The 18,600-nt window shown below is 35.2% G+C and overlaps 1 protein-coding gene across 6 annotated transcripts in view; it reads left to right on the forward strand.

Annotated features, from left to right (window-relative positions):
• NIPBL (NIPBL cohesin loading factor) overlaps window positions 1-18,600 on the forward strand; it is a 192,987-nt gene that overhangs the window by 158,752 nt on the left and 15,635 nt on the right. For all 6 annotated transcript variants that reach the window (XM_078004661.1, XM_015139874.3, XM_078004663.1 and 3 more), the window contains 8 exons: window positions 4,890-4,998; window positions 7,082-7,218; window positions 12,816-12,956; window positions 13,112-13,205; window positions 13,925-14,079; window positions 14,587-14,677; window positions 16,955-17,128; window positions 17,570-17,760. In XM_078004661.1, the coding sequence (XP_077860787.1) occupies window positions 4,890-4,998; window positions 7,082-7,218; window positions 12,816-12,956; window positions 13,112-13,205; window positions 13,925-14,079; window positions 14,587-14,677; window positions 16,955-17,128; window positions 17,570-17,760 (1,092 nt within the window). The remainder of the gene's footprint in view (window positions 1-4,889; window positions 4,999-7,081; window positions 7,219-12,815; window positions 12,957-13,111; window positions 13,206-13,924; window positions 14,080-14,586; window positions 14,678-16,954; window positions 17,129-17,569; window positions 17,761-18,600) is intronic.

The raw sequence follows: 18,600 nt of genomic DNA on the forward strand, positions 1-18,600 counted from the left end.
ACAGTCTTCTTCAAAAAACACATCCATAGCCCTGTGATGGGTACACAAAAATAGATTTTACAATGCCATTCATTTTACTTACTTATGATCTGAGACTGACCCTTTTTTAGTTTGTAAGGAAAATACAGGCAATGAAAAACAGTTAAGGGTTACCCATGTTTCATCTGTTCCTGTCCTTTGTAATCCAGAGCAAGATCTTTCTGAGTTTACAATGAAATATTTTATCTCTATCAACCAGTGAATGGATAAACTATGATGATTCCATACAATTTAATAGTATTCCACATCAAAAAGGAACAGACTATCAAAACATACAGCAACATAGATAAATAATGAAAACATTGTGCAGAGTAAAAGAAGCCTTACATAGAAGAGTACATACTATAATTCCATTTATACAAAATTCTAGGAGAGGTAAAGCTAATCTATACTGGAAAAAATCGGAAGAGTGGCTGCAGGGAGCTGGGGATTGACTGGGAAAGGACATGAGGGAAATTTCAGGGATGATAGTAGTCGTCCCTATCAGTGGTTCTAAAAGTTACCAGCATTACCTGGGGATTTATTAGAAATGCAAATTCTCAGGCCCTACTCCAGACTTAATTCATCAGTAACTCTGAGGGTAGAGCCCATAATTCTGTATTTTAACAGTCTCTCTCCAGATGATTCAGATATAAGTTAAAGATTGAGAACAACTGTTCTGTATCTTGGTGAACTTGAATTACAATGGTAAATGCATTTGACAAAACTGAGCAAATATACACTAAAAATTTGTGCATTTTATTGCATGTACGTTTTATCTCAAGGAAAAAATGGGTAGTATACTGAAGTCTCCAGTTTACTTTGAAATGTGTTGGAAGTAAAATGGATATAGGTGTGTGTGTATGCATATGCATACATGTATACACGTGTGTGTGTGTGTGTGTGTGTGTGTGTGTGTGTGTGTGTGTTCATCCCAGCAGAATAAAGTCTTAAAGGCAGGATCCTGGAGCCAGGCTCAGTAGCTTGTACCCGGAATCCCAGCCTCTCAGAAGGTTGAGGCAGGAGGATCATTTGAAGCCTGGAGTTTTAGACCAGCCTGGACAACATACTGAGACCCCATCTCTAAAAAACATAAATAAATAAAATTAGCTGAGCATTGTGGCCTGTGCCTGTAGATCCAGCTACTTGGGAGGCAGAGGCAGGAGGATCACTTGAGCCTGGGATTTTTAGGGTGCAGTGAACTGTGATTATGCAACTGCACTTTCTTCTGGGGAATAGAGTGAGACCCTGTCTCACACACAAAAAATGTTTTTAATGGTAGAATCTAGATGATGGTGGTTAGAGAGTGTTCATGATAAAAATTTTTCAACTCTTTTGTATGGCTGAAGTTTTTCATAATAAAATATTAAGATGGTGTAAAAATGTACCTATATCACTGGGAATGTTGGTACCTTTAAAAGGTAATTTTTAAATGAGCAAACTAAATTATACTTTAAAAAAATTTTATGCACTTTGATTAGTTCTTTTATATTATGAGTGCATGGCTAATATATGTGTGTAGGTTAACATTAAAGTAGAAGAAATCATTTCAGAGTGGGCAAGAAAAAATTTTGATAAAATTCAATATCCTTGAATGATTACTTGTAATAAATGAGGATAAAATGTAAATTCCTTAATCTGACAGATAAAACTATAAAACCTAAAATGAAAATAATGCAAAATGGGAAACTGTGAGCTTTCTTCAAAATCATGAATAAAAAAATTTAAATATATCAAGGTGATTGTGAAATGTATATGGAAAAGCAGAGAAAAGATAAAAATAATTTCTGCAAAAGCTGAAACACTGACTTGCCTTACAAAATATCGGGACTTATTTTCAAAGATACATTACATAATTAACAGCAGTAATAAGTAGATCAGTACTAAATAGAACAATGGAACAGGATAGAGAGCCCAGAAAACAGGCTTACACAAATAGAATATGCTTGCTATAAAACGGAGGTGGCACTGCAGATGATGGAGACAAGATAGACTGTTTAGTAAATGGAGTTGGGCTATTTGACTGACCATAAGAATTAAAAAAAAAAAAGAGAGAAACCTACTTCAACTGAAAAATCAACTCCATATAGATTAAAGGAGAACTTTAAAATTTTAGAATAAAATATAGGAGAAAAAATTTTTTTAATTATATATATGTAATGGAGTTACATATTTTTATTTTTATATTTTATATTTATTGCTGAGTACATATTTTATTTTGTATAAACACAAAATAAAATATATATAAAATAAAATATTTTTATATATATATATATATATTTTTTTTTTTTTTAATGGCGTGGTCTTGCTGTGTTGCCCAGGCTGGACTCAAACTCCTAGGCCCAAGTGATCCTTCTACCTCAGCCTCTTGAGTAGCTGGGACTACAAGCATGCACCACCATGCCCAGCCTGAATATATTTTTGGTCTCTGGGTAGGAAAGGATGTCTTAAACAAGTCACAAAAACCATTAACCTTAAAAGATTGAAGTGAAAATACAAGTCACAAAATGGGAAAAGATATTTGGCACATATGTAATCAACAATTAATATCAAGAATAAATACATAAGAACTCCTCTCCTACAAAGCCATTATAAGTCAAGAGTCCCAGTAGAAAAATAGGTAAAGTTCATTAATAGGCATTTCATGGAGAAAATAGCATATAGGGCCTATACTGTGTTCAACCCCATTAGTAAAGTAAGAAATACAAATCAATACCACTTTCTATACCATTTTATTGACAAAAATAGAGAAGTCAGACCATCACAAGTGATGGAAAAGAGGGATCAGATAGTGTCTCTTAATACAGATGATAATTGAGAAAATATTACAGCCACTTTGAAAAACAACGATTTCATAAAATTATCTCATAAAAGCATTATCTTGTGAAATTGAACAATGCGTATATCCAATGACCCAGCAGTTCGACTTCAAGTATATATACACACAAAAGAATCTTGCATATTTGCATCAGGAGGCATATACAAGAATGCTTAGTTGTACTAAAATTGGGATTAACCTATCTACAAAAGAGTGGATAAATGAATTAAGATATAGGCAGACAGTGGGGTGTTGTACAGCAGTGAAAAATCAGTAAAATACAGCTGTATGCAACAACCTAGATCATAGTGGCATAATGTTGAGTGAAAAAAGCAAATCTCAGAAGACTACATCAAGTATACTACCTTTTTAGAAAGTGGAAAATCAAAGAAAACTATAAATAGCATACAGCTTATACTTTTTTAAAAAACAAGGAGATGATAAATTTTCTGATAGCGGTTACCTTACATGTGAAACAGGAAAATGGGATAAGGGAAGGAGCACATTGGGAGATATGAGATATTAAAATTATTCTTGTTCTTGATTTGGATTCAAATTATGCCATTATTTATTAGTAAATTAAAAGGGCATATACAAGTGGCAATGGTGTGTCATGAATCAAAATTTATGGTTAATTCTTTTGTGTGTACCTGAAGCCTTGGAAATGAAAAAGGAATACCACGGATGAGAGAGGGTAGTTTTCTACTCCTGCCATTAAATAAAAGACCAAGCTAAGCCGGGCGTGGTAGCTCATGCCTATAATCCCAGCACTTTGGGAGACTGAGGGAGGTGGATCACTTGAGCCCAAGAGTTTTAAGACCAGCTTGGGCAACTTAGAGAACTCCATCTCTACAAACTATACAAAAATAAGCCCGGGCGTGTTTTCTCACGCCTGTGGTCCCAGCTGTATGGGAGACTGAGCTCGGGAGGTCAAGGCTGCAGTGAGCTTTGATTGTGCCACTGCACTCCAGCCTGAGTGACAATGAGACCATGTCTCAGAAAAGATCAAACTAGAATGTGATATTAATAGCTGCTTTAAGGAAATTGGAGAATGGGGCAGGAAGAATTTGCAGTTCATAGTTGAAACCTAGTACATTGAAGCTGTCTGCTTTATTTCTTTAAATTGGAGGAAAAGGGGCAGTGTGTGTGTTATGTTACTCTGGTTGCTGTCAGTTGTTTTAATCATTTATGTATCTTATAGGGAAAGTTTCAGCTTGTGCTGCCCAAGCTTGTGCCCAGCTATAAGCCACATGCATTTTTTTAAATGTTAATTTCAATTTTTATTTTATTTTATTTTAATTCCTCAATCACAGTAGGTACATTGCAAGTGCTTAATAGCTGCATGTGACTCTTGGAAACCATATTGGACAGCAAGGATATAGAGCATTTCCATTATTGCAGAGAAAGTTATATTTAACAGCAGTGGAACTCTTCACAGAAATCAAATACACATTTAGATTCCTTCAGTATCCTCAGAATTATATTAGCTAGCTTTTCTTAGCGAAACATATATACCTTATGACTCTTCTGTTGACCTTTGATTATGAAAGATTAGATTGGTTTTACTTTTTAGCTATATTTAGAATGATCTCTATCCTCATCTCATTATTCATAACACTTTTCTAGTGTTGTTTGTGATTTTGCAAAGGATAATGCAGAAATCTACCCTTATGTTTTATAATTGCCTTTTAAGATGCAATTCAGATGCAGTTATTAATTATTTAAAATAATTCAGCTAGTATTGTGTGATACTATGTTTTTGATTGGAATAGGGAGAAAGGGAAGTTCATCTTTTCTGCATCTTTCACATCTTACCTTAGGTCTTACACAGCAATTTAAGTACTTTGTAGTAAAATTGAAAGTATTGGTAAATTACTGGTTTATATTTTTAAACATATATATTTTTGTTTTATTAATTTGCACTTTGAGTACTAAATTGTTAATGACAAATTGAAAAGTATATTACTTATGGACACTTTTAATGTGTTTATCTTATTATTGCCTAGTGAATAATTATACCGGGATTTTTTTTTTTGTATATATATATGTATAGTTGTTGAAGTCCGAAGAGGATTCCTCATATAAACCTGTGAAGAAAGCTTGTACTCAACTTGTTGATAACCTAGTTGAGCACATTCTTAAATATGAGGAATCTCTAGCTGGTAAGACATTTTATATATATATTGATCTTTAGTTGATTTTATAAGATATTTTTAAATATTTTGAGCACATTTCTCATTTTTCCCTCTGGCTCTGCTTGGCTAATGATTACTTCACTTTTAAATGAAATACATTTTTGTTTTATAGATATCTGTTTGATGTTGTATCCTAGATTATATTGTTATGATGGACTAAGATTATCTAGAGCATTGTGATAAAAGCGTGGGCCTCACCTCTTCCACGTATCTTTTAATAGCATATTATAATTTTAGATGTCATTGAATAGGAGTAAAAATCCAGGGGCTAATATGTATCTAGCTAATGATACTCATCACAAAACTGGTATCTTCTAAGTCATATAAAATTATCTCTCAAAATGAAATTGTTTTAGCTATTATAAAAAATGTTTTTTAAAGATTTGTATTACATTCCTAATATTTATTATTTATATTTGTTACATAAAGTTTGCTTAATCTTGAGCTATAAATTTATTAAAATGTTTAAAATCACAAATTAAGTACTTAATATTTTATATTCCCTCTCATGTTATTTACCAATCACAAATCTGAAATTTTTAATCAATTATAAATAAATGATTACTTAAGAAATATAAAAATTGGTCCAGGCACGGTGGCTCACCCCTGTAATCCCAACACTTCGGGAGGCCAAGGTGGGTGGATCATGAGGTCAGGAGATCGAGACCATCCTGGCTAACACGGTGAAACCCCGTCTCTACTGAAAATACAAAAAAATTAGCCTGGCATGGTGGTGGGCGCCTGTAGTCCCAGCTACTTGGGAGGCTGAGGCAGGAGAATGGCATGAACCCAGGAGGCGGAGCTTGCAGTGAGCCAAGATCGCGCCGCTACACTCCAGCCTGGGCAACAGAGCGAGACTCCGTCTCAAACAAATACATAGATAGATGGATGGATAGATAGATAGATACCCATGCTTGAAGCACACAAAGACTAGCATTACTTCCCATCTAACGCACATTAATGAGGAATAACGTCAGCTTCAGTTGTTCTCCAAAATTGGGAGCCAGTAGCCTCTAACAGCTGTCCATTTATGGCACCTATGGAAATTGTTGATATGCTTTATATTTTTTATGCAGTCTTTTTTTTTTTCCATGTGTACCTCTTTTTTTTTATCTCCTTGTTCTGATTTTTTATTTTTCCCCATCCTGGAATTTAGGGGTGATACTGATGTCCCTTAATGTTAAAAAGTTACTAATTTCCTCTAAAAATTTGTTTCCTAAGAACCAGTGTATTTCCTAATTAGCAACATTTTCTTCCCACCTGAACAGCATTTTGTTTAGAGCTGTCTTACAGCATTTTTCCAATTTCTGTTTGTTGCTCCCATTTTTTAACATTCTTCTACCACAGCATCATCTCTTTTTTTCCCAGTACCCTTAAACAGTTTCACCTCAGCTAAATTGCTAGCTTTTTTTCCCCACATTCACTTCCTTTTTTATTTTTATTTTTATTTTAAAGACAGGGTCTCACTCTGTCACCCAGGCTGGGTTGTAGTGGTATAATCATAGCTCACTGCAACCTAGAACTCCTGGGCTGAAGCAATCCTCCCACCTCGGCCTCCCGAGTAACTGAGACTACAAGTGCACATCAGTACACCAGGCTAAATTTTTTATTTTTCTGTAGAGCTGGGGTTTTCCCGTGTTGTCCAAGCTGATCTAAATTCCTAGACTCAAGCCTTTTTCCTGTGATGGCCTCCCAAAGTGCTGGGATTACAGGTGTGAGCCATCACACCCAGCCCATTGATTTTAGATATAACCAATACCACATGTATTCCCAAAAGCCCATCCCTAAACTTCCCAATTTCCATTAGTATAAAACTTGCCTTTTATAGAGAGCATGGCCTCTTGTTCTTTATCTTGAGAGTATGTGATTTCTATACCAAAGAAAAAATGAGATGGAGAAAGTCTAGTGTCATAAGAACTACTAATTCATTATATTGAGGACTATACTGGACCTATTTAGGGGATAATATTAACTAATTTAAATAATATTCTGTATAATTTCCACTACCTTGTCATATTTTAGTGTCTTATTTCTCTGTTTGTTTTTCCAGATTCTGACAATAAAGGTGTGAATTCTGGAAGATTGGTAGCTTGCATAACCACTTTGTTCTTATTCAGCAAAATAAGACCCCAGCTCATGGTTAAACATGCAATGACTATGCAACCATACCTTACCACTAAATGTAGTGTAAGTATAGAGCTGTCTTATTCTTGTGTCTTACATAAAACATTAAGTGCTTTAAATTTAGAATTCACATGCGTCAACCACATTCTCACTGACAGATCAACTGTGTCATTTACTTAGATATATGTTCTATTTGTAGCAAGTGATCTATAAACATCAGGTCTGACATATTATAAATAAAGTTCAGGTTCCATTTTGCTGTAAACTTCTCAAGCCAAACCCTCAGTAAATGCTTACTAAATGTTATAGCTATTGTTAAGATCTCAGAATGAATGAAGCAGAGTTCCTGTCTTTGAGAAATTTACTATCTTTTGGGTCCTGAACATGTCTGTCGTTTATAATATAATAAATATAAAAATCGATAACATTGCTCGAAGCACACAAAGACTAACATTACTTCCCATCTAATGCACATTATTGAGGAACAACAGTCAACCTCAGTCATTCTCCAAAATTGAGAGCCAATAGCCTCTAACAGAGGTCCATTTATGGCACCTAAGGAAGTTGTTGTTATGCTTTATATTTTTCATACAGTCTTTTTTAATTTATTTATATTTTATAAATATATTTTATTTTTATAATAGAACAATATTAAATATGGAAAATCTATAATGTCATACCAGAGATGTTAGGCTGTTGGTATTAACATACTCTATGTTTTTCTGAAATACGGTGTGAGTAGTAAGACATTGCTTAAGTAAAATTATCTAGCAAATAAAGATTTTAAAGTATATATGACAGCATAGTGAGTTACGTGGTTTACATATATAATCTCATTTACTTTATGAAGTAGGTACTATTATCTCTATTTTACAGATAAGGAAACTGAAGCTTAAAGAGTATAACTGCTAAAAATGCAAAATTTTTAAATACTCTTAAAACTTAACAAATATAAAAGGCTTCTCACATGCTATGATCCTAATGTTCCTAAGGAGCTAATTTTAACTTTACTACATTTGTTTTGCTGCTATGGTCAGTTTTTTTGATGATCTAAATTGCAAGCTCTAGGTGAAAACCTCAGGACTTCCTGAGAAAACTTTAAGAACTGAGGAGAGTAGTAAAGGATAATAAATACCTAAAAACAACATGCATTTACTTCTGAGACACTAATTCTATCTTTAGGGTTTCTGTTAGATCCAGAAATAAATTGGTTAATATTGTGGCTAATAATAATAGCTAATAATTTTTTAGCAAAGTACCAAGCACTGTGAAAATTTTACATATATTTTGTCTCATTTACTTTGTGAAGTAAGTACTATTATGATCTCAGTTTTACAGATAAGGAAACTAAAACTTAAAGAATATCAATAACTGGCCCAGTGTCACATAGCTAACCAGTCCCAAAGCTAGAATTCAGCCCCATGTCTACCAGCAGAATCTGGACTATAAGGAAACCTGTTATTTATTATTTATATTATAAATTGTCCTTGCATGATTTTGAACCAGTAATTTTTTAAAACAAAATCACTTTTAAAATGTCTTGTACATCTTTTATGTATGTATGTACACAGATATTAAGTTTTATATAAATAAGAGTATCTCATACATGGTAAACTTTTTTTTTTAACGTTTTGTGTTTTTTGTTTTTGTTTTTATGTCCTATCTCCATCTTTATTCATCTTCCCTTCAGAATAAACGTCTTATAGTGTCCTTAACATACTTTTATAGTTGTGAACACACAGGTATATATAAATGATGGTTTTGTAAAAATTGAATCATACTATATAGATATTTGTTAGGCATATTTGGTAATCTCATATTACCTGGTATATATCTAATTCCTTGTTTTAGATGGCTGTATATTATCCATTTTATGGATGTCCTATGATTTATTTAATCATTTCCCTATTTGGCAGGTGTTTACATATTTCCTTTTGATCACCACTACAAACAATGTTTAAATAAACATTCCAATTTAAATACCTTTAAGTACTGATGCCTTTATTTTGTTGGAACAGTTGCTGAGGAGTGGACTTGCTAGGTTGAAACAAGGTTATTTTGGTTTTCATTTTTAATTGATCTTGCCATTTTGCAGTGGATGGGTTTTATACAACCTTTTGGAAAGCTGTATGTGACAATCATTGTCATTATTTTAGTACTCTTTGCCAGTCTAACAGGTGGAAAGGAATAATTCATTATTGCTTCAGTTTCCTTCCCTGACTGCAAAGAAGGTTGAGCATCTTTTCATGGTACTGACCAGTTGGGCTTGCTTTTCTGTTAATTCACTGTTTATATCATTTTCATATCATTCGTCCATTTTACCTTTGAATTGTAGGCCTTTTTTTAGGAGAGCTCTTTAAATAATTTTAATATTTTAGATATTAAGCCATCTTATAGTATATTTATTACAAATACTTTTCCCTGTTCTATTCTGTTGCTCTTTTACTTAATAGTTTCCGTCTTTCTTTAAATTTTTCTTCTGGAATTTAAGGTATTTCTTTTACTTGATTTTCCAGGCCAGTATGTTAAGGGAAGGTTCAGAAAATGCTACTTTTTTTGAGATTGAGGCTCACACTGTCACCCAGGCTGGAGTGCAATGCGCAGTCTTGGCTCACTGCAACCTCCACCTCCTGGCTTCAAGCGATTCTCCTTCCTCAGTCTCCCAAGTAGCCGGGATTACAGGTGCACACCACCACACCTGGCTAATTTTTTGTATTTTTAGTAGAGATGGGGTTTCACTATGTTGGCCCGACTGGTCTTGAACTGCAGACCTTGTTGATCTACCCCGCCTTGGCCTCCCAAAGTGCAGGGATTACAGGCATGAGCCACCACGCCCGGCCTACTGTTTTTTGTTTTTTGTTTTGTTTTTAACCACACAGTCTTGCTCTGTTGCCCAGGCTGGAGTACAGTCCTGCAATTTTGGCTCACTGCAACCTTCGCCTCCCAGGTTCAAGCAATTCTCATGCCTCAGCCACCCGAGTAGCTGGGATTTTACAGGAGTGCACCACCACACCCAGCTAATTTTTGTATTTTCAGTAGAGACAGGGTTTTGCCATGCTGACCAGGGTGGTCTTGAACTCCTGGCCTCAAGTAATCTGTGCACCTTGGCCTCCCAAAGAGCTGGGATTATAGGCATGAGCCACTGTGCCCAGCCACTACATTTTTTTTTTTTTTCAGGTAAAATGCTGGCACTGGTTCTCAAATGAATTTATCTTACCCAACAAAAATTCTTCTATCCCTAGACCCAATTTAACTCATTACAGGAAACAGCAGGATTTCTGTTACTTAAAAAGAATTTATGTTTTCTTTTTAATCCTGTGGGGATCTTAAAAGGAAGGATGAATATGATGTGGGAATTTCTTTTTTTTTTTTTTTTTTTAAATTAATACTCCTACAAGCCAAGTGGTGGGAATGTTTTTAACTAGTGTGTTAATTAGCTCAAAAAGTCCAAAATGGGCTGGGCGCGGTGGCTCACGCCTGTAATCCCAGCACTTTGGGAGGCTGAGGTGGGCAGATCACGAGGTCAGGAGTTCAAGACCAGCCTGGCCAGCATGGTGAAACCCTGTCTCTACTAAAAATACAAAAATTAGCCAAGCATGGTGGTGCGCACCTGTAGTCCCAACTACTCGGAAAACTAAAGCAGGAGAATCGCTTGAACCTGGGGGGCGGAGGTTGCAGTGAACCGAGATTGCGCCACTGCCTCCCGCCTGGACAGCAGGACGGGGTGCTGTCTCAACAAAAAGTCCAAAATGAATGCCGGTAATCCATTACTAACAATGAGGATTAGTAGCTTAAAAACTAGATTAAGGCTGGACATGATGGCTCACACTTGTAATCCCAGCACTTTGGGAGGCTGAGGCAGGCAGATCACAAAGTGAGGAGTTTAAGACCAGCCTGGCCAATATGGTGAAACCCCATCTCTACTAAAAATACAAAACTTAACCGGGCGTGGTGGCGGGCTAGTTGTCGGTCCATATTCCTGACATGCTGATGCTTCTCCCTCCATACCTCCAGCTACTCTGGAGGCTGAGGCAGGAGAATCACTTGAACCCAGGAGGCAGAGGTTGCAGTGAGCCAAGATCACACCACTGCACTCCAGCCTGGACGACAGAGTGAGACTCTTGTCTAAAAAAAAAGAAAAGCAAAAAAAAAAAAAAAAAAAACTAGATTAAAAACATGCATTGAAAGCCTTACTACACAAACACACACACAAACACACACACACACGCACACATAACTGATTGCCTTTGGGGAAATGAACTGGGTGGCTGGAGGATAGATAGAAACAAGACTTTTTATTGTAAATCCTTTTCTACCTTTTGGTTTTTTTTAAAAAGTCTCTACCTATTTTTTTAAACATGCTTATTACTTTTTCTAATCAAAGAAATACACATTTAAATTTAAAGAAGTCCTAGGCTGAGCATGGTGGCTCACACCTGTAATCCCAGTGCTTTGGGTGGCCAAGGCAGGAGGATCACTTGAGGCCAGGAATTCACAACCAGCCTGGGCAACATAGTGAGACCCTGTCTCTACAAAAATGAAAATTAAGGCCAGGTGCAGTGGCTCACACCTGTAATCCCAGCACTTTGGGAGGCCAAGGCAGGTGGATGACGAGGTCAGGAGTCCCAGACCAGCCTGGCCAAGATGGTGAAACCCCATCTCTACTAAAAATACAAAAATTAGCCAGGCATGGTGGTGGGCACCTGTCATCTCAGCTACTTGGGTGGCTGAGGCAGGGAGTTGCTTGAACCCGGGAGGCAGGGGTTGCAGTGAGCCAAGATCGCGCCACTGCACTCCAGCCTGGGCAACAGAGCAAGACTCCGTCTCAAAAAAAAGAAAAAAAGAAAATTTAAAAATTAACTGGGTGTAGTGTTACACACCTGTAGTCCTAGCTACTCGAGAGACTGTCAGGAAAATTGCTGAAGCTCAGGAATTCAGGATTGCATTGAGCTATGATTGTGCCACTGCACTCCAACCTGGGCAACTGAGCAAGACACTGTTTCTTAAAAATAAAGAAGCCTTTTGTGTAGTTCTGGGATTCTATGTTTTTTTATCTATCAGAAAATTTTAACACAGGGTTTCTCAACCTCAGCACTATTGACAGGACTAGATTATTCTTTGTTGTCAAGGATTGTTATGTGCATTACAGGTTGTTTAGCAGCATCCCTGGCCTGTAGCCACTAGATGCCAGTAGTGGCTCCCATTGTGACAACCAAAAATGTCTCCAGACACTGCCAAGTACTCCTGTGTCAGGATACAGGGGAAGAAGCTTATTCCTGATTGAGAACTACTGGGTTAACATACACAGCTCGGAAAATACTAATCGTAAAAACTGTACCAGTCTTTGTATAATGCTGTCAATACGTAAATACCCTTGTTTAGAATTGACTTGTGTTACATTTTAGGAAAAAAAATATAACTTTAACATTGTGATTAAGTGACCCCAAGGTCACATTTTGGTAAGTTAGTTGTTGGTCCATATTCCTGACATGCTGGTGCTTCTTCTTCCATATCTTGAAAAAAAAACTCTAATAGACTTTTTTTTTTTAACTGGACCTTTACGTGCAAAATGCCCTATTTCTGCCCACAAATACATAAAACTGTATATAGTTTCTTTTAAGGTTTTGGATATTCATAAAGCATTATTTTTATTCTTATAGACACAAAATGATTTCATGGTTATCTGCAATGTTGCAAAAATCCTAGAGCTAGTTGTACCACTGATGGAGCATCCAAGTGAAACTTTCCTTGCCACTATTGAAGAAGATCTGATGAAGCTCATCATCAAATATGGCATGACTGTAAGCACTCAGTTTACCATTTCTTTATTCATTAGTGTAAAGTTATAATATATTTTATTAATATTATTTTTAAAGCAAATATTTGTAAAAAGCTAAGTTTTTAAAATAGTATATTTTTAACTTTTATCTAAACAAATATTTTCTATATCTTTTAGGTAGTGCAACATTGTGTCAGCTGTCTTGGGGCTGTTGTAAATAAAGTGACACAAAATTTTAAATTTGTGTGGGCTTGTTTCAATAGATACTATGGTAAGTTCAGTACCAGGGTTTTAAAATTTTTCTGCTAGGTCCTGCAGTGTGTCAGCTCATTTTAAATGCATTTGATAAAAGGCTAGAATCAAGGAAACTATGAGGTGTGATTATCCACTGTGGTCCTCTCAGAAACAATATTGTCTGGTGTCTTTTGTATTCCCTTAAGAACCCACTGTGATTACTTCAGAAATTTATCTCCTGATAAGTAAAGGTTGGTAAATTTTTTGCACACTGTGAAAAGTAAAATTTAAATTTTCTTACATTAATTAGTTTAGACTCTAAAAGAGCGCCCTCATAATTCTAGACATATTTAATATTTAGAACCATTAGTAAAAATTAATTGGCCGGGCACAGTGGCTCACACCTGTAATTCCAGCACTTTGGGAGGCCAAGGCAGATGGATCACCTCAGGTCGGAGTTCGAGATCAGCCTGGCCAACATGGTGAAACCCCGTCTCTCTACTAAAAATACAAAAATGTCCCAGGCATGGTGGCACACAAGTGTAATCCCAGCTACTTGGGAAGCTGAGGCAGGAGAATCACTTGAACCCGGGAGGCGGAGGCTGCAGTGAGCTAAGATCACGTCACTGCACTCCAGCCTGCGTGACAGAGTGAGACTCCATCTCAAAAAAAAAAAAAATCATAATTCATTAGTAGTAATTACTTGAACTGAGTAATTCCAAGATAAATATTATAAATATTACTTATCTTTATTAGGTGCCATTTCAAAATTAAAAAGTCAACACCAAGAGGACCCAAATAACACTTCACTTCTAACAAACAAACCAGCACTTCTTAGATCCCTTTTCACTGTTGGAGCACTATGTCGGCATTTTGATTTTGATCTGGAAGATTTTAAAGGCAACAGCAAGGTAAAGATAGTAATACTTAAAATGCTATAAAACACAGAACTATATGGCACTGTAATCTGAGAATAACAGTAATGACCCAGGATGAAGGCAATATTAGTCTGGTTTAATGAAAATTCTGAAAACAGTGCTACTCAAAGCATGGTCCTCGGACTGACTGCTAATCCATGAACTTTTTGTTACTGGTGTGTAACCAGATAATGAAATTTCTCTGACAAGTTATATCAGCTTTGTAACAGTAGGCACACTGTTGACATCAACAGCTGATTTTTTTAAAAAATTTTTTTCAATGAAGGGAACACACTGATTCACATTCCGAAACAAGCTGCTTTGTCACACACTGATACTTTGAATGCCACTGTTCTAAAATAAATGGAATTGGTTACTTTTTTTTTTTAATAAAGTTCACATACAGAAATTCTCATTGTCTTTAGGTATTTTTTCCTTTATAGTTGAAAATTAATCTAAGTTACTCTTCATGAATACTTTAATGTGTTTTCCTTCCCTTAGGTTAACATAAAAGATAAAGTACTTGAACTATTGATGTATTTTACAAAACATTCAGATGAAGAAGTACAAACAAAAGCTATCATTGGTCTAGGTAAGTCTGAATTTCTTAATAAATTGTAGCTATTTGAGAGGGATAGAGCACATTTTTAAATATTGTGAATCTAAATTGTTGGTTTATTTTAATATGTTTCTATTAGCAGTAGGATTTGGTGTATAGAATGTAGCTCTGGGGATTAAAACAACTGGGTTCCATTCTTGTTATGGCCATTGACTTCCTGGGTAAACTTGAGCGAGCCACTTGTCTTTTTATCAGTTTCTTCATTAGTAAAATAGAGATAACAATACTTTCTTCTACCCCTCCTCCATAGGGTATCTGAAGAACATTCATTAAAGCCATTTGATAAAGAAAAATAATGTAGAAGAATTCTGTGCTCTTTGCATTTTTGTAATTATTCTTTTTCATTGCAAGGCTTTGTCACTACAGGAAGCTGCCACATCTAGTTAAAACAATGATCAGTCTACACTGACTTATTTATATAAAAGCAAAAAGTTAGCAACCCAGGAGGAACAATTTGGATATATACATGTTTTATATTATTTTTCCAGGAAGCACTGATGTAATAAAAACATGTTTTGCAATTGTTAGGCAGGTCTGTATGGCTTATATCTAGGAAGGAATTAGAATATGAGGAAATAGGAAACGAATGGCATTAAAGTACCTGAATTGAATGCACTTCAGAAAAATACAAGAACAGTCTGTCCAGGTTTTTGGTTTTTGTTGTTGTTTTTTTTTGTACGGATACGGTTGGCCTTCCATATCCATGGGTTTCACATCTGTGGATTTAACCAAGAATCAAAAATACTGAGAAAAAACAATTACACCTATACTAAATATGTACAGATTTTTTTGTCATTATTCTCTAAACAGTACAACAGCAATTTACATAGCATTTACATTGTGTTAGATATAAATAATCTAGAGATGATTTAAAGTATACGGGAGGATGTGAATAGGTTATATGCAAATGCTACCCCATTTTATGTCAGAGACTTGAGAAACCACGGATTTTGGTATCCCTGGGAGGTTCTGGAGCCAATCCCCCATGGATACCAAGCAACGACTATACACGTAAAGCTACCCAATGAGATTAATAACTTATTTGGAAATTTTATTTTAGTATTATGATTAAGGTTCATACTTTAATATGTATGAGTAGTTATTTATATTAGTCTTTTGAACAAAGATGAGTAAGAAAAGATTCTAAGTTACTTATTAAATCATGTTTATGATATCTGTAAATAAATTGAGACCTTATCATTGTATTCCTCCTCTATCCCTTTTTGAAAATTACTTGTAGCACATAGAGTAAAAATTCAGACATCATTTACTAAGGAGTTAAATTGGTGCAATATTAACTTCAAGCCAGTGTGTACCTTTAAATATTCAGTCTGGACATAATTTATATGGAGTGGCAAAACTAATAGTGTTACAAGTATTTCAGAGTACAAAAAGATGAAGTTTTAACTTAAGCAGCACTATTCAGAAAATATTGCCTCTAGACCAGTTAATAAAAAACATCTTGCCTGGGCCATAGTTATCCTGAGTGACCTTGGGCTAGTTATCTGATCACTCTATGCTTTGAGTTTAGTTTGTTGTTTGTTATCAATAATACTTGCTGTCATGAGAGATCTTCATTTTTTTCCTCAAATAAACATTATAAACATGGATGATATATTGCTACTTATTAACCCGTGGTTATAGGATTCAGCATTGTAGCTTTATTATAATGCCATATGAGAAAGAAGTGGAAGATATTTTTTGCTCTGGTTTATTATATTGTTTCATCAAATGAATATATTTTAATTTTTTTAAAAAAATAATGTCAATGTAGTACCTTCTACTGGGAATCTGAAAAATGTTTGCAGACATTACTTCTTAAATCCTGAAAACATCCCTGTGAGGTAGGTGGGTGGTAAATATTATTATCCCCATTTTACAGATGGAGAATTGAGGCACAGAGAGATTATGTGACTCACCCAAGGTCACACTACAAGTCAGTGGTGGAGCCAGGAATAGAACCCAAGACTCCTGACTCCTAATCCACTCCCCTAGCCACTAGGCCCTGCTCCCTCCTCAAGGTTTCCTCTTGTGTGAAATTCTCCTTTGAAATGCAATTTCTTGTTTTTAATTCATGGGGAAAGAAGTACCTGCTCTAATGCTTCTCTAGGTAAGGCCACCAGCATATTCTTCCAGTCATTTTAAGTTTTAACTTTTTGAAATAAGGAGCCATTTATATAATTTATTAACATATTTATTAAATTTTAATTTTAATATGAATATATGATGAGATTTTCCCCTCTCCCATAGGATTTGCCTTTATTCAGCATCCAAGTCTAATGTTCGAGCAAGAAGTGAAGAATCTATATAATAATATTTTATCTGATAAGAACTCCTCAGTCAATTTAAAAATACAAGTGTTAAAAAACCTTCAGACCTACCTACAAGAAGAAGATACACGTATGCAGCAGGCAGATAGAGACTGTAAGTGAAAATATATTTTTAAATTTCATAGCTATGTTTATATTATAATGGCTTTATCTCCTTTGATCTAAATATCTAAATTTCCTGATACGTTAGACAAAGAAATTCAGTTAAATAGCAGTCCTTATGCTGAGGTCTATAACTGGGCTTTAGCATATTCTTAAATTCTCTAAAATAGTTTTTAAATTGTATATGTGTGTAAACATTAACATTTTGAGGGAGGAGAGAGATTATACTTCTCATTGGGTTCTCAAAGGGGCCTCTGACACAGACGCAGACACACACACACACACACACACACACACACATACATTAAGAACCATTGAGCCAGAACACTAGCTATAACATTTTGTGATTTTGCTTATGGCCTAATTTTGAAATATTTAGTAAAGTTAGTATAGGTGCTCTTAATATGTGTTTATCCTTTGCTTTCTTTTGTAGGGAAGAAAGTTGCAAAACAGGAAGACTTGAAAGAAATGGGTGATGTTTCCTCAGGGATGAGTAGTTCCATCATGCAGCTTTATCTCAAACAGGTGCTTGAGGCATTTTTTCACACCCAGTCAAGTGTACGCCACTTTGCCCTAAATGTCATTGCATTGACTCTAAATCAAGGTCTTATTCATCCAGTTCAGGTAAGCATGTTTTATGGCAGCAGCAACTTAATAAAAGGGCCAGATTAGTTGTCATTTGATACATTGTGATTATAGAGAATAAGTAGTTCTTTGTTCCTCTTACTCTTCTTTGTACTAAACTCTTAAGAATCTAGAAGTTTTAGATAATCTCTTGGGTTATGACTACTGCAAAATACCCATATATTCATAATATTGTCTCTGTTATAAACCAACTTGTAATTTCTATTGGCAGAACATATACTCAAATTATTTTTCTAAGTAGGGATATTTGTTTTAATTCATACTTACTTTTGTCCCTAAGATCCAACAATCTATGTGAAGAGAGTTCACTGGGTTTAAAAGTATAATCTGTTCAACAGGGTCTTAGTCCACAGAAAAGTAAATTATGTAATCCCAATTCCTTCATCTTTAAGTTGGGGATGGCACCAACTACCTGACACCTCATAGCATTGATATGAGGACAAAACGATGTGATAAAAGACATTAGTATTACTGAAGATTGGCAGCCAATGCTGATGTAGTAGTATATACCATCTGATGGTCAAGAGAGCGCCATAGGCTACAAAAGTGTATGTATTAAATAAGCAGAGTCTATACCCTTCAAGATTTTTATTTTGGGTATTTTTCATGGAACTTTTTGAAAATATGATATATTTAAACATACTGTGGTCTTCCCTATGTCCTGAAACAAAACATGTTAACAAATACTTATCCTGTTCTTCATGACTCCAGGTTATTATCATAAAGAATCATACATTATAATGTAACAGTAGTACATTGAGACTGTGACCTTTTTGAACTACCGAGGGCTCATTGTTGGGTGCTTATTTTATATGCTTT

The sequence above is a fragment of the Macaca mulatta genome, chromosome 6, assembly GCF_049350105.2.
Source record: "Macaca mulatta isolate MMU2019108-1 chromosome 6, T2T-MMU8v2.0, whole genome shotgun sequence".
In the NCBI taxonomy this organism is placed as follows: Eukaryota; Metazoa; Chordata; class Mammalia; order Primates; family Cercopithecidae; genus Macaca; species Macaca mulatta.